Raw genomic sequence first — 23,557 nt, 5'->3', positions numbered from 1 at the left:
AGGCCCCCTGCGGTACCATTACAACCCCTCCCCATTATCGGAGTTCCCTTTGAACGAATTGGTATGGACATTATTGGACCCCTCCCGAAAACAAAGAAGGGATATTCTTATGTCCTGGTCATCGTCGATTATGCCACGCGATTCCCAGAAGCATTTCCCCTAACGTCCACCACCTCCAAGAACGTGGCGGACAAGATGCTTGAGCTATTCACCCGGGTCGGTTTCCCTAAGGAAATACTAACCGACCAAGGGACCCCTTTCGTGTCACGCCTCATGGGGGACGTATGTAAAGTGCTTCATATACACCAGATCAGGACCGCTGTATACCACCCGCAAACCGACGGACTAGTAGAGAGATACAACCGCACCATAAAAACTACCTTAAGAAAAATGCTGGAAGTCAACAGTAACGAATGGGACCAGGTGCTTCCCATTGCTTTGTATGTAATCCGAGGGCAAACCCAAAGCAGTTTAGGGGTCTCGGCCTTTGAGATGTTGTATGGGAGAAAGCCCAGATCCTTACTGGACATGACCAAGGAAGCGTGGGAAAATGAAACCCCAGAGGAAACCGCAAACACTCTAGAATACGCTCGAAACTTGCGTTCCAAGCTAGGGAAACTAAGGGACCTGGCGTTCGCCAATCTCGAGAAACACCAGAACAAACAGAAGACCCTTTATGATAAAGGAAAGAAATGGAGGAGCTTGGAAAAAGGTGATTGGGCGCTAGTGTTGTTGCCCTCATCCACACAGAAATTCAAGGCGGAGTGGAGTGGTCCGTACCAAGTCGTGGAGAAGATCGGTAAGACCAGTTACCGGCTACAAATGAACGCCAGAAAAAAGCAAGTCTACCACATAAACCTGCTTAAAAAATGGCTAGGGACACCCCCCCCGCCCGGTCCACCTTGCTGAGTCGGATGAGAACCCTTGCCTCTCTACGATTCCCCTACTCGTGATCAACGATGATTTGAGACAGGAGGAAAAACAGGAGCTGCTGGACGTCCTGCGGAAACAGGAACAGGTGTTTTCGGACCTCCCGGGGAAAACCACGATGGCAGAACACCGCATCGACACCGAGCCAGGAAAGACGGTGAAAATACGGCCTTATCGGATCCCTGAAGCCAGGAGACAAGACATACGCCGCGAGGTAACCGACATGTTACAACTGGGAGTCATCCGCCCCTCGCACAGCAATTGGTCGAGCCCCATCGTTCTCACACCCAAACCGGACGGATCTCGTAGATTCTGTATGGACTTTCGGGCACTGAACGCCATCTCAAAGTTCGATGCATATCCCATCCCACGGATTGACGAACTCATAGAAAAGCTGGGGGAGGCGCAGTACATAAGTACGATAGACCTCAAAAAAGGGTACTGGCAGGTACCGCTGAGGGAGGAGGACCGGCATAAAAAAGCCTTTTCAACCACAGAAGGCCATTATGAGTTCACGGTACTACCGTTTGGCCTTCACGGAGCCCCCGCCACCTTTCAGAGACTTATGAATAACGTACTACAAGGCCTGTCGTCCTTCACCTCGGCTTACTTAGACGACATTGTGGTGTTCAGCCCCGACTGGGAGACCCATTTGAGACACCTGTCGCAAGTATTGGATACCCTGAACCAGGCGGGACTAAAGATTAATGCAAAAAAATCACGGCTGGCCTTTCACAAAGTGAAGTACCTGGGGTACGTCCTGGGACACGGCATGATCGAGCCACAAACGGAGAAAGTCCGGGCCATTTCGGAGACACCGTTTCCCACCACAAAAAAGGAACTACGGGCATTTTTGGGACTAATCGGGTACTATCGACGATTTATACCGAACTTTGCCCAGGTGGCCTCCCCCCTCACGGATGCCCTGCAGACCTCAGTCAAACAGGCCACACTGGCCAAACCCACGGTGGTCATGTTGGACTCTTTCAATGAGTTGAAGAAAAGGATTACTTCCACCCCCGTCCTCAATTCCCCGGATTTTACGCGTCCCTTCGCCTTGCACACCGACGCATCCGAGTTTGGGATCGGCGCGGTGCTGTCCCAGGAAGGCCGGGACGGATTGGACCACCCGATCCTGTTCGTTAGTCGGAAACTGTTCCCACGGGAACAGAAGTATGCTACTGTGGAGAAGGAGTGCCTGGCTATCCGGTGGGCCGTGGAAAAACTGGCCTATTACCTCGAGGGCCGGCCCTTCTCTCTATACACAGACCACGCGCCCCTTACTTGGATGGCGCGGAACAAGTCCTCCAATGCCAGGATCATGAGGTGGTTCCTGGCCTTGCAGCCCTACTCCTTCAGAGTGTGCCACAAGCGTGGCGTGGACAATGTTGGGGCTGACTTTCTGTCCCGTCATCCGCTTCCCGAGCGGAAGCGTCCAGGGGGGGAGGTGTGTAACGGGGTCCCCCTGGGGAGCCCTGCAACAGGGCGCGAACTGACCCATTGTGACCCCCCCTCTTCTTTCCACAGCCCACGCAGTATTCGGAGTGGTACAGCCCCGACTCCTACAGTTGTGACGAAGAGGACGTGTGGCCCTTTAACCAGCCCGGAGGTGAAGAAGGGGAGGAGTCACACAGGTGGATAAAAGAGGAGAACGCCCAACCCCAGGGGTGTCTATACACCGGAGGAGAGGTCAGAGTGGAGAGGAGCGGAGTGGCGGGAAGCAGCGTGGAGGAGCGGAGAGAAGAAGGACGAGAAAGAGGAGCGGAGTGGAGGAGAGGAGGAAGCGGAGAAAGCGAGGACAAGCGGAGCGACAGCATCTGGAGGATAGACGAGACCCCTCGCTCCGGAGGAGAGTCGGCGGATCAAGAGCGGACCTGGGAGCTGTTATCCGAGAGCAGTTCGGACCGAGCCTTGCAGGAGGAAGGAGACGTCGAGACACCCAAGGAAGAACGGGGAAAGCCTGGAGGCCAACACCACGCGTCGCCCAGCCGTACGCCAGGAGGGGTACGGCTCACGGAGGTACGTAAACGCTTCCTGGGGTGGTTCTCTGATAAAGCCCGACTATTAGCAGATCGGGGAGGGAGGAACCTGAGGGAGGTCCCCAGGGGGGAAAGCACGAGCACTCGCCCTCCTCCTTGACTGTAAACTAAGAGAGCAAGAGCACTATACTAAGTGTTTCCTTCACTACCCCATCCCTGTGTTTCCACCTGCTTAACAGTGGCGCATTTCTGATACCTGCCTCTCTTTTCCTTTCTCCCCTTCGGCATCGGCGTGGGCGGCCAGCACGGAGCCTCCAGATCCCCCTGAGCGGCGGAGTCCGGTCCGAAGGAAAGAAGAGGGAACCCGGAAGAAACAACACCGAGAGAGAAGCAGATCCCCACGGAGGTCCACAGTTAGAAAGACCTGTACTGATGCGCTATATGAGCAATTAAAAGCAAGAGTAACAAAAACACGTCTCCTGCCCATTTCTGGTCCAGCCGTTACAGGCAGGTTCCGCCACAACTTTCTGACATGGATACATGTGTGCCAAACTAAGCCGATCTGCTCCTATTTATAGATTGGTGTCCGATAGCACCCAAAGTAGGTCAGAGAGAGCACGTTATTTCACTTTAGTGCTGTAAAGAGGTCTGCAAACCCAGAATACCTACTTAGTTTCACATTATTGCAAGTGTTAGAAACCGCATCAAAGGCTCCTTGTGGACTAAGCTAGGTGGCTGGCACGTCATTTGATGCCTTTAATTTAGTAGCATAAAACGCAGTGCAATTTGCGCAGCAGATTCTGCTGACAGAAGGCGAGAGTAGAGGTGAAGCGGGAACCCTTCCCTCAGCAGACTCCTGAGGCCGAGTGACCTCATCACTAACACAGTGAGGTAACGTTTAATAATGGAAAGAGTAGGCAGGTTTTGTTTTATGTATGTGCTCCTGTTTTATCGTCTGGAAGGCTGCTTTTACTGTTTACCACAAACATTGTCTGCAGCAGGTAAAGTGCATGCAATCTCCCATACCTTGAAATACACCTATATGATCTTGAACTTTGACGTTTCTGGGGGTACAGAGCTGACCTCGGGTGACTGCCCAATTTACAGGCAATTCTACCGATTATGCAGCAGTGATGCACTGTTGTGCTTTGTTATGATTTTTAAATATTTCTTTCAGCAGTTTTTCAACTGTTGGCTTTATATTTCATAGAGCAACAGCATTATACACTGATGCATGTGATTGATGTTTCGTTGTGAGAAATAGTTATGGAATGTATTTGGGAGATTATGTATTCCGTCTAGTGTCCTTTTGTCAATAGAAGCTGCAATGTCGAGGCAGGATAGGACTGTCGCTGTGTATGTCTTAGCTATTACAGAAGGAAGTGTGTTTTCACATTAAAGCTTTCATGGTGGGTATTGTGCCTTACACTGCCCACTTATGTTTTTATTTTATGTTAGATTGGTGACAAATAAAAATACAAGTCAGGTTTAGTCAACACTATGTCCCTAGACTGCTTACTGGGGTGCAGGTGTACTTTATTAGAAATGTTCAGCCTCCAGCCTTAACATAATGCCATTAACAAAGAGGCAACTCAATTGTTGTGCACCCTACGTGTGATCTAGATTCTTATTGCTTTTTCATTTTGTTATGTCTAAATTAGCTTAAAATGCACTATTTGCCCTTTTTTTTCTTTCAAAAACTTCTCAGAGGAAGAACCCTCTCCCCCTGATCTTGACTTATATCGGTTGGGCTCACTTGGGGCTAACTAAAAAAAAAAGAGCATTTTGATGGCAAATGTGCAATGTATGAATGGTACTCAGCATTGTTATCTCGAAGTCTGTTATGAAGTTCTGTGATTATACTGAATAAGCAACTACCTATGCTATTATATGACATTGACATCTCTTTATTATTGTAATACCTGTACTTTCACAATTGCTTTTTTAACTTTTTGCTTCCTCAAATTTGCTTGAAAATTAACAATTTGCCCACTCTTTTTCAAAATTTTCTCGGGGGGGAAACCCCCGAACCTTCCTTATGCCAATCAGGCTCGCTCGCTATGCTTGCTCGCCATGGTGCGCTCCGCCAAGCATTGTACACCTCACCACTTTCAAATGCCACCAGCCGCCACTGTCCATTACTGTAACAAAAGTGGTGTATTTAAAAAGATAGTAGTGTCCATGTGGACGATTTTGTGTTTGCCAAAGCCTTAGAATGCCTTTTTTTATTTTGCTTTTCATTTTTTTACTTCATTTTTCAGAATACAGTAAACCGTAAAAGAGCTGTCGTAGAAAAACAAAAGAAAAAAACAAGCAAAATGCGCAAAAATGGTGCATTTGATTATAGCCAGAAAAAGGAAAGAACTAAGGGAAAAAGGAAAGAACTAAGGGCCTTTTTTAGAGGTTGGCGGAGCAGTTCCCACTTTGCTTAACTCAAGGTCAGCTGTGGCCCTTGCAGGTAAGAGCAGTGGGGCCGGGTGGGGGTGGGGATTCCTGGCCATCTGTCAAAATCCCCCCCAACCAGCCCCCACCGCTCTTACCTGCACTGGCCGCGGGTGCTCGTGGTTGCCCTCAATTATTTAGTATTGGGGAAATAGTGGGTGTCCGATAGCAAGCCCCCATGGACTGCTGTCAGAAACACTTGACCTGTTGGTCTGTCCACCACAGGTCTAGCAGGTCATGGTGGCAATAGCCTCACCTTATTAAGTGTGTGACTAGCAGCACAGATACTCCCTTCCTGCCTGGGTTCGCTGTGCGAGATATAGCAGGCCAGGGCAGGGAGAAACAATAGTCTCTAAGAGCAGGGAGAAAACTCCCTGCAGCATATCAATGCCCTTTTTGTTTTTCTTTTAAAAACAGTTCTGAAAAAACGCTAACCAAACGGTAAATGACACTCTTAAAACATTGACTGAATGAAATAAACATCCCAATGTTAACCCCTTCGATGCGGCCGCGATTTTTCCCGTGTGCGGCCGCCGGCAGAACACGGGCGGGCCATGACGAACCCCAGCCGTCATCAGCACACGAGCACCGTAGTGCATGACGGCTGGGGTTCGTCACCAGCATGGAAGGGGTTAATGCTTTTGAGCATGTGGAGAGAGATAGCCTTAGTTATTCAAATTTTCAAGGGAGTAAGTTAAAGTTTACAAACAGAAACAACTGTATAATGCATGTTCAGTGATTGCCATATGTTCTGCTATAACTCATATCTGTTATATTTTTCTTTGCTGCATTCTGGAGGCCTCCTTTGTGCTGATGATCACCCTGGTGGGTCCAACACCACTTAACTTTTCCACCAAACCGTTTGGTCTCCTGATTGTCGGTGGCATGCTTGTGGTTCCCAACCTGCTGACGCTTGTGAAGAGCCTTTGGGCAATGGTTTTCAAGCCTTCGATGTTTCCATTCAAGAGTGTTTTGGTAACGGTAAGACAATTTAAACTAAAGGTACAGAAATATAATTAAACAAAATACCAGAAGTGCGCGGGCCATCACCAATCATGACGTATTAGCCATCCTTCAATTAAAGCTATAGCTTAAAGGGTAGTATTTAAGGTATTTTCTGCGAAACGATGAGTCCTTAGTCTCATATGTTTCCCACTTGACCGAATTGTGTGATCCTGTGCAAATCCCTTCTTCCCCTTACCCTTCAGGGGCCTTATTACCAAGGTGAAGTATCGCCGCTTTTTTGGCGAATTGTGCGTAGAAAGCGGCGATACTTCTAGCATCCTATTAACAAGGGCATGCTACCGCCTGCCTCAAGCCCACTTTGCATGTCAGAGAGAAACATCGCTAATGACATGCAAAGTGGGCGTTCCCACGTCCAACCACATATAAAATGTGGTTGGAGGTGGTAACACCCTATTACCTAGGCAGGCCTTGGGAGAAGGAGACCTGCGATAAACTCGTTTATCGCAGGTCTCCCAACGCCTGCTCTGATCAGGTGTTAGGCATTGATAACATGGGGGTGTGGATCATAACGCTGAATCCACCCACCCTTATTATCAAGGCACACATTAGCGTGTGACAACAACGCTTGTTTTCACGAGCTAATGTTCCCTATCGCTGGCTATCGCCGGATTTAATATCGCCTACGTGTTGCGCGTTGATGATGGCGCGCTAACACTGCGATAAAATCCGGCGATAGCCGGTAAGATGGAAATGTGCTATGTGCGTTTTTTAACGCACATCTTGGTTATATGGCCCCAGATCTCATGATTGGCAAAATCAGGAGCATTTATGAATAAGCAGACCCCCATATGCAGTACAAAACTGAAAATGCATATTTATAGTACATGTCGATCCACTGATAATGGCAAATGGGTGAATCCAAGAGAATTTAGGAGGTGTGAAGCATTTACAAATTAATTCTTTAGCTGCATTTACAATTTTGATGGAAATGAAACTCTACTCAGCAAGTAGCAAAGGCATCAAATAAGGGAGCGACCCAGATAATTGGTATTGGGGACATTTGAGAGTACGGCCCAGATTTACGAAAAATTCACAGAACACAGCGCATCAGCTTAAGTTGATGCCCTGTGATGCATATGAGAAAGACAGCATAACAGCGCCATATCTCCGGCGGTTTTCTCTCCTCCTGCACTGATGGACTTAGGCTGCCAGACATCAAAGCGCACACCCTGGGCCATAGTGTAAAGGTGTGTGTTCTGTAAGGAGAGGTTGTTTTGTCCAATACAAAAATGATGTGCCAACACTTTTCTGGCTTTGACTGTGTGTTGTACAATGCAGCACACATGAAAAGTGGGAAAAACAAGGAGAAATGAAAACATTTCTCCTAGTTATGCCTGCCTCCAGGAGCTGTGATATTTTGGTGCATATCCCTGTCTATTAATGTTTGAAAATAGGGATTTGAGTTAAAATCCATATGTGGTTTCCTGGGGATGCCCATTTACCACCCATGGAATGCCCCATTGACACAAAGTAATGCAAAGCAGTGCACCTTTGGGTTACTTTAGGAAACCATCCAACACAAATCCTGACTTGCATTGTTGGTAATTCCTGGCATAACACTTAGTATCGGGCTTGCATTACATAATGAATGCAAAATTGACACAAAGTGTTCCTAAATCTGAGCCCACGTTCTTTGTGGATCCAATTCAGAAAGCCAGTTTTGTAGGCGAAGTCACTTGTGCATGCTGAAATCACTCCCGCTGCGTAACTTTTGAGAGCTGTTTTTTCAGGAGAGTCACACAGGTGAGTAGGAAAATGAAGTGAATAAGAGGTAAACACATACGGCCAGATACATCAACGTAAAATCGGCTTGCACAGGGCCAGATTCTGAGAATCTGGCCCTTTGCGAGCGCAATTTTTGCATTTGGGATTCATCATCCCAAATGCAAAAATCGCTATTATAGATTTCGCAATTTTGCGAGGAATTGCATTTAAGCAATATCTATTTGAGATTCCTTAAATGCAATTCGTGAAACATTTAAAAATAGCAAATTCGCAATTTTGGGCCGCTATTTACCGCAAAGTCAAACCTCGTGGTAAATAGCGGAAACTTAGAAAAATGCACTTAAGTGCATTTTTCTAAGTTCTATGTTACACACACACATGTCCTTGGGACATGTCTGTGCGTAACACCAGCGACCAATTTCATTTCAGGGGTGCAACAGGGTGTCCTTTGGACACCCCTGCACCCTTAAAATCGCAAACTCACAATGCGAATCGCTAATAGCGATTCGCACATTGATATGTCTTCCCATTCATTCCTATGGGCCTTTAGGCCCATAGGAATGAATGGGGAGTTATTCCTTATTTGCGATTAGCAATTAGCTAATCGCAAATAAGGAAGTTGTAGGAATCGCAAAATAAATTGTGATTTGTACATGAATCCCGTTTTGCGAGTCTGTAATAGCGATTCCTTAATAATCGCTATTACAGACTCCCAAAACGGGACTTTGATGAATCTAGGGGATAGTGATTACTAAAGGCCAGATTCCGAGTTTGGTGGTGCGGGAGCAGGACCGCCCTCACACTGCACCGCCAAACCAGTGTGCGCACCACCGGCAGATTATAACTTCTTCAGTCACTGGCAGACGGTTCTTTGGCATTCCCATGGCGGTGCCTCTGAAATAGGTACTGCAATGAAACTGTCAAAGGCAGTACCTGGACATCATGAATTGGTGGAGTCCATGCCCTGCAGGTACTGGGGTGCCTGCACACAGGGTGGCACACCATGTGCCCCCTGCATACTCTAAATGGCCCAGACGCCTTTGTTTCCTGTTCACCATGATTTTCATGGAGTAGGAACCGCCATGAAAACCATGGTGTAGAGGAAACTCTGAATATAATAGGTGAGAAGGGGTTGGTCCCGCCAAGCATATTACGGACTTAAGACTGCAATGCCACAATCAAGGATCTGTGATTCTTGGCGGTTGCAGCAGTGCAATGGTGGTCTGACTGCCCTAGTTGTAATAGGGCAGTCAGAAGACCAACACCGCAGCGCCCCAACACCTTTTTCAACACCTTCTTACATTTCCAAACTTATACCAGAATGATCCAGGTGTAAGTGGGTATTAAGTGTTAAGAGATAGAGGAAGAAAAACTTTTCAGGGAAAATCATTTTCCATGAAAAAGCACAAGGAACACAAAAAGAATACTAAAATGTATCCAATTTCCTAACATGCATGTATATATATCACACATTACTTTTTGTACGCGTGCTACTCAGACGGAATTTACATATTAAAACCTGAAACTTTTGTAACTCAGCAGAGAAGTCATCTTCTACCTCAGGGAAGCAGTCTTAAATCTGCTCAATGAGTAACAATGTGCCTCACACAAAGTATATAACTGTCCTTGTGAATTGGCCTCTTACAGCTAACTAATATTCTAGGGTTAGAAAATGTCCATATCTTTATTGGCTTTGACAAGAGGAGTTTGCATGTTGAGTTGTGACAAATGGTATTACTTTCATTTTAAAAGTGGTAGTTGAAACCAAAGGAAATGCATTATAATATGAGATGTTCCTCTTGTCAAAGAACCACATTGTTTACTTTATATGGCTCAAGCAGTCAGAAATGACCATTCCTGGCACTTTTGGATTCAGTCTTGCAAACAGCACATTTTGACTTAATTATATGAGAAAAGGGTTCACCTCTCCAATACATTCCTAATATATTAGATTTCCTTTTAAACAGACACATAATTCTCTACCTTTTAAGGTAGGCCCTAAAGAAAAACTAAATCAGACACCATCAAATTAGCATGACCTTTAATCTGGGTGCACTGGCTTTAATCTCCCTATAAATGTGCTCACTTTAAAGAACAATAAAAAAAATCTGATTGCATTGAGCACACTTTATACAGAGTAATTTAAAATATACTTAATCCTATGTCAATGTTTGTATTTTCATGTGAGATATATCTTTATTGCTGTCTATGGAAAAGTCCCCACACTGTGTTTTAAGAAAGGTTGGCAAGTAACCGCGGGCATATTACCAAGCAATAGCGATAATTATCGCTATTGCTTGGTTAGAGACAAAAATTTACCGCTGAGATGCAGCGATTTTTACCGCAAATAAACCTTGGTATTACCAAGGTTTATGGCAAATGCGATAAAAATCTCCGCAATGCATGAATATCGCTGAAAAGTCAGCGATATTCATGCATTACCGAGCTAATGCTCTTAGCCATGTTATCCACCTCCCATTCGATAACATTGCTAAGAACTGCTCAGGGCACGTGTTAGCTTTTGGAGATATTCGCGCTTAGCGCGAATATCTCCAAAAGTTGGTAATAGGAGATAGCGATGTTAGCGACTGTTTTCAGTCGCTAACATCTTGGCACGCCCACTTTGCATGTCATTAGTGATAAATATCACTGACATGCAAAGTGGGGCCCAAGATGGTCGCTATCTCCTACTAGCTGTCGCTAACTGGTGTTAGCGACAGCTAGGAAATAGGGAGATAATTTTATCTCCGCTTTCTTGGCTTTTAAAGCCAAAAAAGCAGAGATAAAGCCCCTCGATAATATGCCCCCAAAGTTCTTCTTTGAGTTTGGAGAAAGTGTAACCAGTTATTAAAGTTCCTCTTTAGCTAAAATTATTGCCTATGACTGGTACAATTCGTGTCCAGCACTGAGGCCTCAAAGTTGCTGTGTTGAAGAACTGGTTTTAAAATGGATGTGTATCTTAGAGACTGTTACATTTTCAGAAATATAGATTTGGGCTCCCCCAGTCTTCTATAAAATCACCGTAAGGACTTACAATGTTTAGGGTGATGGAATGACTTGGCATTGTCATCCTGAGAAAAGATGCAGAAAGCCAGGTTGGACAGTGATACCCCTGAGTTTAGCTGGGCGGTTTGGCACAGCTGGCAAGCTGGCATCTAGGTGGAGCTGCCCATTTGAGGTGGGGTCCATTTTTGCAAGTCAGGAACCAAGGATGCTCGGATATGTTGACAGTCTGACTGCAGATAAACTTGCATCAATTGAGAAAAAGTCAGACTTTGGAAGCCGTTACCACACATTTTTTCACTGCAACTTCATGAGACAAAATCCTAGGTCATGAACCTGGCAGCAGAATATTCAATGCGTTCAGATCTGGTAAGGATCTGCTCTCAGTGGGGTCCTGGTTACTGGCTGCACTTGCTAAAGGGCCAGTAACAATGATCAAAACATAAATCACTTACTGTTAATCCTGTGTGGGTGTCACAGCCGCTTCTGGGGAATACTGGTACCTTGTACTTTATCATGCATCCTGCACCAACAATATTGCTTAAACACAGTAGCCTTTAAAATCACATTTACATCAGGAGAAAATTGATTGGTTGTGGTACCTTCAAAAGTACTTCGGTGAGAAGGCATGGATTTCTAGGGGCATGGAGTATCTGTGTTTCACAAGCGGAAAAAGTCAGGTTTTCTCAGCATCTGCATCCCTCTAAATCTGAGGATGTGCTTAAGCAAACCAAAAGAAGGTTCTGCTGTGGAACTCCTGTTGGAAAGGGAGACTTTGCACATTAGAGAGGACTGCAGATATGGGCCTCTTGGATGGTGAGGTGCTACAAGCACAGCCATGCAGGTGGTATCCCACAGCAGAAAGTGACACTCCGATTCACTCAATCCCACAGAGCAGATCATTGTGATGGATTCCGGCTAGGACTCAACTAGAGAGCAAAGGCAAGAGGTTTTTTTTTTATTATGATTTTTGCATGTAGGATCACTGACATAATATCGAGGGACATAATATCGACTACCTAAAATATCGGTGACAAAATATCGACAGACAGAATATCGACTTTGTATCTACAAACAGGTAAGTACAAAAATATCGAGGAAAAAATATAGTTTACTAAAATATAGTTTGTAAAAATATCAACTTTAGTAAAAACAATGTTAAATTAAATTAATATAAAAAATTATTTACTGAAATATACTTAAAAATACTTAAATTAATTTATAATATTTAAATAATTAATTAATGTTATAAAAATAAATTTTACAATCATATTTGTTAAAACATATATATATAGTAACATAATATAATTAAAAAATATCCAATATTATTACTGTAGGATAGCAGAAGTGTAAAATTACTATTCCCACTTCAGAGTGCAACAGTAGATAAGGCGTTGGATAGCGTAGAGGTAAAAATTAATATTCCCACTCCAGAGAGTGCAACAGTAGGGAAAGCGTTGGATAACGTAGGGGTAAAAATTACTATTCCCACTCCAGAGAGTGCAACAGTGGGGAAAGGGTTGGATAGCGTAGGGGTAAAAATTACTATTCCCACTCCAAAGAGTGCAACAGTAGGGAAAGCGTTGGATAGCATAGGGGTTAAAATTACTATTCCCACTCCATAAAGTACAACAGTAGGTAAGGCGTTGGATAGCGTAGAGGTAAAAATTACTAGTCGCACTCCAGAGAGTGCAACAGTAGGGAAAGGGTTGGATAGCGTAGGGGTAAAAATTACTATTCCCACTCCAGAGAGTGCAACAGTAGGGAAAGAGTTGGATAGCGTAGGGGTAAAAATTACTATTACCACTCAAGAGAGTGCAACAGTAGGGAAAGCGTTGGATAGCGTAGGGGTAAAAATTACTACTCCCACTCCAGAGAGTGCAACAGTAGGGAAAGCGTTGGATAGCGTAGGGGTAAAAATTACTTTTCCCACTCCAGAGAGTGCAACAATAGGGAAAGCGTTGGATAGCATAGGGTTAAAAATTACTATTCCCACTCCAGAGAGTGCAACAGTAGGGAAAGCGTTGGATAGCATAGGGGTTAAAATTACTATTCCCACTCCATAAAGTACAACAGTTGGTAAGGCGTTGGATAGCGTAGGGGTAAAAATAACTATTCCCACTCTAGAGAGTGCAACAGTAGGGAAAGCGTTGGATAGCGTAGGGGTAAAAATACCTATTCCCACTCTAGAAAGTGCAACAGTAGGGAAAACGTTGGATAGCGTAGGTGTAAAAATTACTATCCCCCCTCCAAAGAGTGCAACATTAGGGAAAGCGTTGGATAGCGTAGGGGTAAAAATTACTATTCCCACTCCAAAGAGTGCAACAGTAGGGAAAGGGTTGGATAGCGTAGGGGTAAAAATTACTATTACCACTCCAGACAGTGCAACAGTAGGGAAAGCGTTGGATAGTATAGGGGTTAAAATTACTATTCCCACTCCATAAAGTACAACAGTAGGTAAGGCGTTGGATAGCGTAGAGGTAAAAATTACTATTCGCACTCCAGAGAGTGCAACAGTAGGGAAAGGGTTGGATAGCGTAGGGGTAAAAATTACTATTCCCACTCCAGACAGTGCAACAGTAGGGAAAGAGTTGGATAGCGTAGGGGTAAAAATTACTATTACCACTCAAGAGAGTGCAACAGTAGGGAAAGCGTTGGATAGCGTAGGGGTAAAAATTACTACTCCCACTCCAGAGAGTGCAACAGTAGGGAAAGCGTTGGATAGCGTAGGGGTAAAAATTACTATTCCCACTCCAGAGAGTGCAACAATAGGGAAAGCGTTAGATAGCATAGGGTTAAAAATTACTATTCCCACTCCAGAGAGTGCAACAGTAGGGAAAGCGTTGGATAGCATAGGGGTTAAAATTACTATTCCCACTCCATAAAGTACAACAGTAGGTAAGGCGTTGGATAGCGTAGGGGTAAAAATAACTATTCCCACTCTAGAAAGTGCAACAGTAGGGAAAGCGTTGGATAGCGTAGGTGTAAAAATTACTATTCCCCCTCCAAAGTGTGCAACATTAGGGAAAGCGTTGGATAGCGTAGGGGTAAAAATTATTATTCCCACTCCAAAGAGTGCAGCAGTAGGGAAAGTAGATACTTCATATATTATTTAAAAACATATATATATATTAATATCTATAAAAACATTAATTAAAAGTAATTACCAATTTAATATAATATAAAAATGTATTATTTCCAAATACTAATTTAATTTAATCATTACAATTAGTTATCTAGTAATACTAATTAATTACAAATTAACAATTAATTAATTTGTAATTAAAAACTTAACAATTAAAATCTAATAAATACCCAAAAAAATTAACATATGTAATTAGTTATAATTAAATTACTTCCCACCCTATTCCCCTATAAACCCACAACCCACTACATAAAATAAATTAGTTAAATTAACATAATTATCCATTAATAAATTAAATAAAATTAATTGTCAATTAAATTATAATTAATTACAAAATAAAAATTAATTAACAATTATTTATAAACAAATACCAATAAATACATTTACATATTTAATTAATTATAATTAAATTACTTCCCACTCTACTCCCATATCAACCCAAAACACGCTACAAAAATAAAATTAATTAAATTAACATAATTATCAATTAATCAATTAAATAAAATTAATTGGCAATTAAAATGTAATTAATTACAAAATAAAAATTAATGAAACTATTAATTATAAACAAATACCAATAAATAAATTTACATATTTAATTAATTATAATTAAATTACTTCCCACCCTATTCCCCTATAAACCCACAACCTGCTACAGAATTAAATTACGCAAAATTTAAATAACATTAAATTCATTAATTAAATTACATTATAACATAAATAAACACTTTTAACTCATAAAATACACTATAAAAAATTCGATATTTTTCAATTTTCGATATTTTTATTAACCTATATTATGTACTTCGATATTTTGACTATCTATATTTTAAATTTCGATATTACATTACTTTCCTTCAAAACAATATCTTTGATGTCTATATTCTGTCCATTCGATATTCTGTCCAGCCTATATTTTGTACTCGATATTATGTCCATTCGATATTTTGTAGTCGATTTTTTGTCTGTTTACCGTGCATAATCAATAAATTTTGTTACCATTAACATGAACAGAGAGAATAGAAAAACAAAAAACAAAACAAACTTCTGCCTTCCCCTTGTATCGTCCTTACACACACATATTCAATTTGTCACTACACAGGTTATCATATTCGTGGCATTTCAAAGTCTCCAAAATTATTATCCACACTTTGTACAGCTCAGCACCGTTGTTTGTTTTGCCACCCACAATCCATGGCTATCTCTATACATGGGTACACACGTGGAAGTTTTCAGTCCTGGTGCCTGATCGTGTGTTAGTCATCCCGATCTTCCGCTCCTCCTGTTCCCAACCAGGTCATAAATGGTTCCCAAATATATTTTGGTCGGAACCTGCTGGGCATTAGCTCCCAATAGTGTGATAGTTGGTCTTTACAGTAAGTTGCATCACTCACCCATGCTGCTACGGTTGGAGGCGCTTGTTTTTTCCAATGTATCGCCACCTGCCTTTTTGCCAGGAGGTGCGCCAAAGGTGCGCCAAAGGTAAGCCCGTCTACGCCCGTCCGCGCCTGGACCGCGCCCAGCGCCAGACCCCCTGCCCCTCGCGCTGCCCAGCCCTCCCGCATTACCTACGATGCCGCCACCCTCCTAGCCCTTAACCCCGGTCGTGCCCCCAACTGTGTCCAAGCCGCTCCTGGACACACCCATGGACCCTTCTCTTGCTACTCCTGCAAATTCATCGGCACCGACAACATCTCCGCTACAACCACACCACAGATTCCCGATCCTAACCACCTTCAATGCATCTTGCTCAACACCCGATCGGTCCACAGACACGCCATTGACCTATGGAATCTACTAGACACCATCTCTCCAGACATCGCCTTCCTAACAGAAACATGGATGAACGCTTCCTCCGCCCCAGACATCACCATTGCCATCCCTGAAGACTATAAGATCACACGCAAGGACCGCACCGGCCACACAGGAGGAGGAATCGCTATCGTCCATAAAAAATCAATCCACATCTCAACCAGCTCTGACGTCAACCTCGCCAACTCTGAACACCTTCACTTCCAGATCCACATCGACCCCAAGACCACACTCAGAGGCACCCTCCTTTACAGACCACCAGGACCCCGCGCAAAATTCAGTGATACATCACGGACTTCATCACTCCACACGCGCTCCCCTCCAAAGATTACATCCTTCTAGGAGACCTCAACTTTCACCTTGAAAAGAACAACGACCGCAACACCACCACCCTCTTGGACAACCTCGCCAACCTCAGACTTAAACAACTGGTCACTTCCCCCACCCACATCGCAGGTCACACACTCGACCCCATCTTCACCTCCAGCAATCATGTCTCCTTCAGCCACACTACGGATCTCCTCTGGACTGACCACAGCTGCGTTCACTTCACCTACAACAAGCCGAAACCCACCAACCACCACCAACCAACTCTGCAAAGAAACTGGAACAAAATCACCATCGACCAGATCTCCTCATCGCTCCTTCTAAACACCCCAGCCCACTCTTCTAACCCAGACCAAGCCGCCGCCAACTTCACCCTATGGTTATCCAACACCGCCGACATCCTAGCACCACTGAAAAAACGTCAACGCAAACCTGGCAGCAAGAAGGCCTCATGGTTCAACGATGATCTTAAGAAGTCCAAGAAACTCTGCCGCTCCCTTGAAAAGGCCTGGGAAAAAGACCCAACGACTAGCACCAAGGACGCCTTCAAAAACGCCACCCGCACACACCACCAACTTATCCGAAAGGCCAAGAAAACAGCATTCAAGGATCGACTAGACAACAACGCCCACAACAGCAAGGAACTTTTCAACATCGTCAAGGAATTTACCAACCCCTCGGCCAACTCCAACGACATCACCCCTTCTCAAGCCCTCTGCGACTCCCTGGCTCTATTCTTCCACAACAAAATTGCAGACATCCACAACAGCTTCGACAACCAACCCGGAGACCAACCCACCCAACCATATGCTGAACATTCTCCCCCCTTGAACACTCTTAACGACTGGAACCCAATCTCCACTGAGGACACCATCCGCCTGATGAACTCTATCCACTCAGGATCCCCCACAGACCCATGTCCTCACCACATCTTCAACAAAGCAGACTCCGTCATAGCACCGCACCTCCGAGACGTCATCAACTGCTCCTTCAACTCCGCCACCTTCCCGGAAAGCTGGAAACACGCTGAACTCACCGCCCTTCTGAAAAAACCCACAGCGGACCCCACCAAACTCAAAAATTACCGCCCCATATCGCTCCTTCCTTTCCCAGCCAAAGTCATCGAGAAAGCTGTCAACAACCAACTTGCCGCTTTCCTCGAAGCCAACAAATCCCTCGACTCCTCACAATCTGCCTTCCGAGCAAAACACAGCACTGAAACCGCCCTCATCGCAGCAACAGACGACATTCGAACTCTACTGGACAATGGAGACACAGTCGCCCTCATCCTCCTCGACCTCTCTGCAGCCTTTGACACAGTCTGCCACAGCACCCTTTTACAACGCCTCAAAAACATCGGAATACAAGGAAAAGCACTTGAATGGATCACCTCGTTCCTCACCGGAAGAACCCAGAGAGTCCGCCTTCCACCATTCAAATCCGAGGCCACTGAAGTCATCTGTGGCGTACCACAAGGATCCTCACTCAGTCCCACCCTCTTCAACGTATACATGAGCCCCCTTGCGGCCATCGCTCGCCAACACAACCTCAACATCATCTCCTACGCGGATGACACTCAACTGATCCTTTCTCTCACCAATGACCCCAGCACCGCCAAAACAAACCTACACGAAGGAATGAAAGAAGTTGCCGAATGGATGAAACAAAGCCGTCTGAAACTGAACTCAGATAAAACAGAAGTCCTCATCTTAGGTACATCCCCCTCTACATGGGACGACTCTTGGTGGCCGGAAGCCCTTGGAAAAGCACCCATCCCGACAGACCACGCACGGAACCTAGGCGTTATCCTGGACTCTTCACTCTCAATGAACAGACAAGTCAACGCCGTATCCTCATCCTGCTTCAACATTCTTCGCATGCTCAAAAAAACATTTCGCTGGATCCCCACCGAGACCAGAAAAACAGTCACCCATGCTCTGGTCACGAGCCGACTGGACTACGGAAACACCCTCTACGCAGGTACTACCGCTAAACTCCAGAAGAAACTCCAACGAATCCAAAACGCCTCAGCCAGGATCATATTAGACATCCCGCGTAACGAACACATCTCTGGCCACCTGAAAGACCTCCACTGGCTACCCGTCAATAAGAGGATCACTTTCCGACTGCTAACCCACGCACACAAATCACTCTATGACATCGGACCAGAATGCCTCAACTCACGACTGTCCTTCTACACCCCCTCCCGCCAACTACGTTCTTCCAGCCAAGCCCTCGCCACTGTACCCCGCATCAACAAGACCACCATGGGAGGCAGATCCTTCTCATACCTGGCAGCTAAAACATGGAACTCACTCCCCACCTACCTTCGCCTTACCCAGAACCACCTAGCTTTTAGAAAGCAACTTAAAACGTGGTTATTTGACAAGTAATCCTCCTCCCCTCCCTAAGCGCCTTGAGACCCTCTGGGTATGTAGTGCGCTATATAAATTCTCTGACTTGACTTGACTTGATTGTTATGAGTTTCCTCTTTCCCTTGGGTGTATCTAGTACGTAACCCAGCACTTCTATCAATGGAGAACACACTATGGAATGGCTAGTCATTTTTCCAATGTGGTTAAATACTGCTAGCCAAAACCGTGCTATCGGTCGGCACTCCCAGGCCAGGTGGACAAAGGTGGCCCTCTGGGAGCCGCATCCCCGAAATCGCATGTCTGGGTGAAGCCCCAAGCGATATAACTGCGTTGTTGTACGATATAATCGATGCAGATAGTTCAAATGAATCATCCGAAGATGATAATTTGGTGATAAATGTTCTAGTTGAGTACAACAGAATGTCCATTGTTTATCTGTTATAGTGATGCCTGCGTCTGCCTCCCAGTCTGTTTTGGAGTGGGCTTTGGTGATAGGGGATTCCTGCTGCGTAATGCTATAGAGGCATGTTATTAGTTTGCGGGCAGATGGTACAGAGATAATGTTTCCCAGAGCCGGCAGTGTAGGGTTATTCGCGGGAAGTTGTGCATCCCTGCATGCCGCTCTTTTCTGATAATATAAGAGCATATCTAGCGCTGTGGGCGGTGTCGACGTGCACATCTATTGTAATGTAATAAATGTACCATCTGGGAACAAGTCCCTACCGTTACGTAGCTTGTGGGATGCCACCCTCTGTTTAGTAGCCCTATCTAGTAATGGTGTAATGAGTGGGTTTCCACCGATCGGTATAGATGGCGCAAACATAACCTTTTGGTGCACCCTCCTTGCCAGTCCTTGCCATGCCCATCTTAGTGTTTCCACAGTGTCTCTTTCTAGGTGAGGGCATTTATATTGTTTATATATTGCCGTTTGTAGTGGGATGGGGGCTACCTAGTCCAGTTCAATCGCCACATTGGGCTAGTATGGTGTGGGATGTTGCCAGTAGTAGAGGAATTGCGCCTGTGCGCAGCCTGTGTATAATTCAGGGTTAGGATATTCCTAGAAAATTGGGGTTGTTTACCTGCCCATATCAATTCCAATATATTGGAGCGTAGTCTATTAAAAAAGTGTGTGTTTAAGGGCATTGGTATGTTTACAAAGAAGTATAGCAGTTTTGAGAGTACCACCATCTTTGTTATTGCTATACGGCCTGCCAGGGACAGCAGCTGGTGTTTCCACCTTTGTATTTTCCCTTCCAGCCAGTCTATCGCCCTGCCTTAATTGGCTGACTATAGCTCCTGCATGTCTCTACTTAGCCATATCCCCTAATACCTGATGGGACCATTGGCCCATTGTATTGGAAATTCTGTGTCAAAAGGAATGAAGTCATCTGTCAGTGGTAATATTGTTGACTTGGCCCAATTTATCTGAATCCCTATTAAACCTCCATATCGCACCAATTCCCTCATCACTGGCACGAAATTTGTTGCTGGGTTGACTAGAGTAGATATATCGTCATTTCATCTGCATACATTGATATAAGCAATCCCCTAAAAGTCAACCCTACACTCCGCTGTGTATGATGTTGACAAAGGCGGGCTGCCAGGGGTTCGGTAACTTTCGTGAAAAGGAGCGGTGATAGCGGGCAGCTTTGACTTGTTCCTCTTGTTATAATGAATGGCTCTGAGATTTGGCCATTCACCCTAACCCTTGCTGTGGGTGCGTTGTATAACAGTTGAATGTGTTTCAAGAAAATGGGACTTAGCCCCATGCATGTTAGCAGCGTGAAAAGGAATTTCCACTCAAGTGAATCAAACGCCTTGGTGGCGTCCAAAAGGGCTGCAATGGCTTAGACATGTGAAGTTATATAATGCAGAAGGGCAAAGATAGTACGATGGTTGTGTGCCGTTGAGCCGCCGGGTATGAATCCCGATTGGTCAGGAAGTGCTATAAGTGGGAAAAGTGGCTGCAGCCTGTTCGCCAGTAGCTTTGTGTAAATCTTGGCATCCAGGTTTATTAAGGAAAGTGGGCAGTACGGGTCTGGCTGAGTAGGGTCTTTATCTGATTTGAGCAGGGCTATTATTGTAGCTTCACTCATAGTTTGTGGCAACAGTCCAGTTTCTTGTGCTTCTTGGTACACCTGCAAAATTTGTGGTGCTAGAATATCTGCATATTCCTTATAAAAGGCTGTAGTCAGTCGGTCGGCGCCTGGGGTCTTATCTGCTGGTATGCTTTTTATTACTTGTATGTTTGTCATCTGTAGTCAATGGTACTTCCATGTATTCCCAATGCCATTGGTTAAACTATACTAATGCTAGTGTGTCCAGGTCTTCTATAATGTCGGTCATCGGTGGGTCCGTCTGGGAGGTGTATAGCGTCTGGTAAAATGGTGTCATAGTTTGTAGTATTTCTGGTGGTGTTCATGAAGGCGGTGTATCATGATTATGGAGTTTGGTTACATATGCAAGTCCTCTGGGCGTGCGCAGGAAGCCAGTGTGTATTTTACCTGGTCTATCTCCTTCCCCATACCTGCACGCTTGTATACATTTATGCATATACTTAGTTTCCCTTTCTGCCTCATCTTGAAACGTTGTCAGTTTGCTAGGTTAGTAGGAGAGGGGGTGGCGTAATATTTGCGCTCTAGATCTCGTATCTCTCCCTCCAAGCATGCAATAGTGTTTTGTATATCCCTGAGCAATCCTGCCTTCAATGCTATACAATCTCCTCAGGTTACCATTTGAAAGGCTCCCCAGAGGGTACCTGGGGAGTCCACCATGCCTTCATTTATTGTGAAATAGTCTGTGATTTTGTTGCGTAGTTCCTCTCTAAATACCTGATCCATTAAGGCGCCTGATGGGAATCGCCAGCTGAATGGCTGTATGTATAGTTTGGGTATGTGTCGTTTGAATTGTACAGGTGCGTGATCTGAGAAAGTGTGCGGATGATGTGTAGCTTCGGCAATCCAGGCATGTAAGTCTTTAGTGGTGAGCCAGTAGTCCAGCTTAGATCAGGCATTGTGGTGGTGTGTTATGCAGGTCCCTTCCCTGTCATTCAGGTGCAATGCCCTCAAGGAGTCTATGGTCTGAAGTTCTTCAATTATATCTCTCAGCACTGATGCTGCCTGCGGTTGGTGTGTCCGGGGTGCTCCTATTCTATCTGCTACTATGGATAGAACCACATTAAAATCTCCTCCCCATAGTATTGCTGAATCCCCCAATGTCTGGATATCGCGCCAGATTTGATGAAAACATTCGGGGCTATCCGAATTTGGGCCGTAGGTGTTAAGAATTACTATTGGGCTGTTACATATTTCGCCTTTTATCAGGATGTATCTCCCTTCCTTATCTATTATTGTTTATTGTGTCTTCCAATGTAGGCCCTTCGTATCAAGGCCACTACCCCACGAGAATAATTTGAGGAGCCTGAGTCAAATATCTCTCCCCATCTTTTATTTTTCAATGTAGCGGCCGATGTACTTGTCAAGTGCGTCTTTTGTAATAGACAAATATCTACTGCATGTCTGGTCATGTAGGAGTGCACCAATCTGGTTTTTCTACGATCATTTAACCCCTGTATATTCCAGGTAAGGCATGTAAGCATAGTCAAGGCATTGCTATATAGTGTGTATACAGCTTAGAGAGTGCATCACCCATGTGACAGAGCTGTTACTATGCGTGTCTGTGGTTTAAAAAATTGCCTAGACATCTTGCCACCTTTTACTGTCAACATATGTGTGCATGTGTGTTCGTGCGATTTCCTCCCTCGTTTGCATACTCCAATTACAGGTTGCGGTGGTAACATATTACAATTAACTCCCTTACCCCTCCCCCATCCCACACCAACCCCCAATCAGGTTGTCTTCTTCCCTCCGACTCCCCAACTAACGTCAACAAAACTCCTAAACCTTTGGAGTTTTCAGAAATCATCCCTCTGGGATGCGTGGGGCCGCCGGCAAACACCCCTACAAGTTCCTGCAGGGTGGCCAAGCACTCAATGTATGACCTTGGGTCTATATTCACATAAGTCTCCCTATTGCGTCACATTTTTTTCCACCCAGAAGTCCCCAGAACCCAACCCAGTAGGTTGTCTACATCTTGTCTCTTCCAATGTTTATTATCTGGTTTTAAGGTGTAAAATATGTGACGGGCCACTTATCTGCGTGTTCATTTATCTGTGCCGTTTCTCATTTAGATCAGTCATTGTCGCTGAGGTTGTTGTCGGTGTGTTCATCTGTTGCCATTTTTCTCTGTTTTTGATCTTTAGCAATCTGCATAGCATTGCTCAAAACCGCCTTAGCGTCTGTAAAAAAGGTGGGTCTTCCATGGCCTTGGATTTTAGGCTTGGCGGGGTAGATCAAAGCATATTTGGTACCAAGCTGTTGGAGTATCCTTTTGGCCGGGATGAATTCTCTACGTGCAGCCTGTACTTGTAAGGTGAAGTTTGGGTATAGCGATATCCCATTTCCCTAGTATTGAAGGGACACTCGTTCTCTGGCCAGCCTTAAAATCATGTCCCGATCATGATAATTTAGAACCCATGCCAGGATTAGTTGTGCTGGCACTCCCGGTGGTGGTTTGGGGCCCAAGGTACGATGTGCACATTCTATTAAAAACTAATTGGATAGATCGGACCCAAATAGCTCATGTATCATATTTTCTACGTACTTCTCCATATTTGGTATATCTGTTGATTCAGGAAAACCTGTAATACGTATATTGTTCCTGTACGATCTGGCCTACAAATCTTTGTTCTTGTTTTTGATAATGTTTATTCCATTTGTAGTAATTTATCGCGC

At 44.7% G+C, this 23,557-nt stretch overlaps 1 protein-coding gene across 1 annotated transcript in view; it reads left to right on the top strand.

Moving 5' to 3' along the window:
* Positions 1-23,557, top strand: part of LOC147708561 (chitin synthase chs-2-like) — a 709,679-nt gene that overhangs the window by 75,333 nt on the left and 610,789 nt on the right. The window contains exon 3 of the mRNA XM_086925750.1: positions 6,150-6,332. Within this exon, the coding sequence (XP_086781876.1) occupies positions 6,150-6,332 (183 nt within the window). The remainder of the gene's footprint in view (positions 1-6,149; positions 6,333-23,557) is intronic.

This window comes from Lissotriton vulgaris, chromosome 6 (assembly GCF_964263255.1).
Source record: "Lissotriton vulgaris chromosome 6, aLisVul1.2, whole genome shotgun sequence".
Classification (NCBI taxonomy): domain Eukaryota; kingdom Metazoa; phylum Chordata; class Amphibia; order Caudata; family Salamandridae; genus Lissotriton; species Lissotriton vulgaris.
This window is presented reverse-complemented; position numbering and strand designations above follow the sequence as displayed.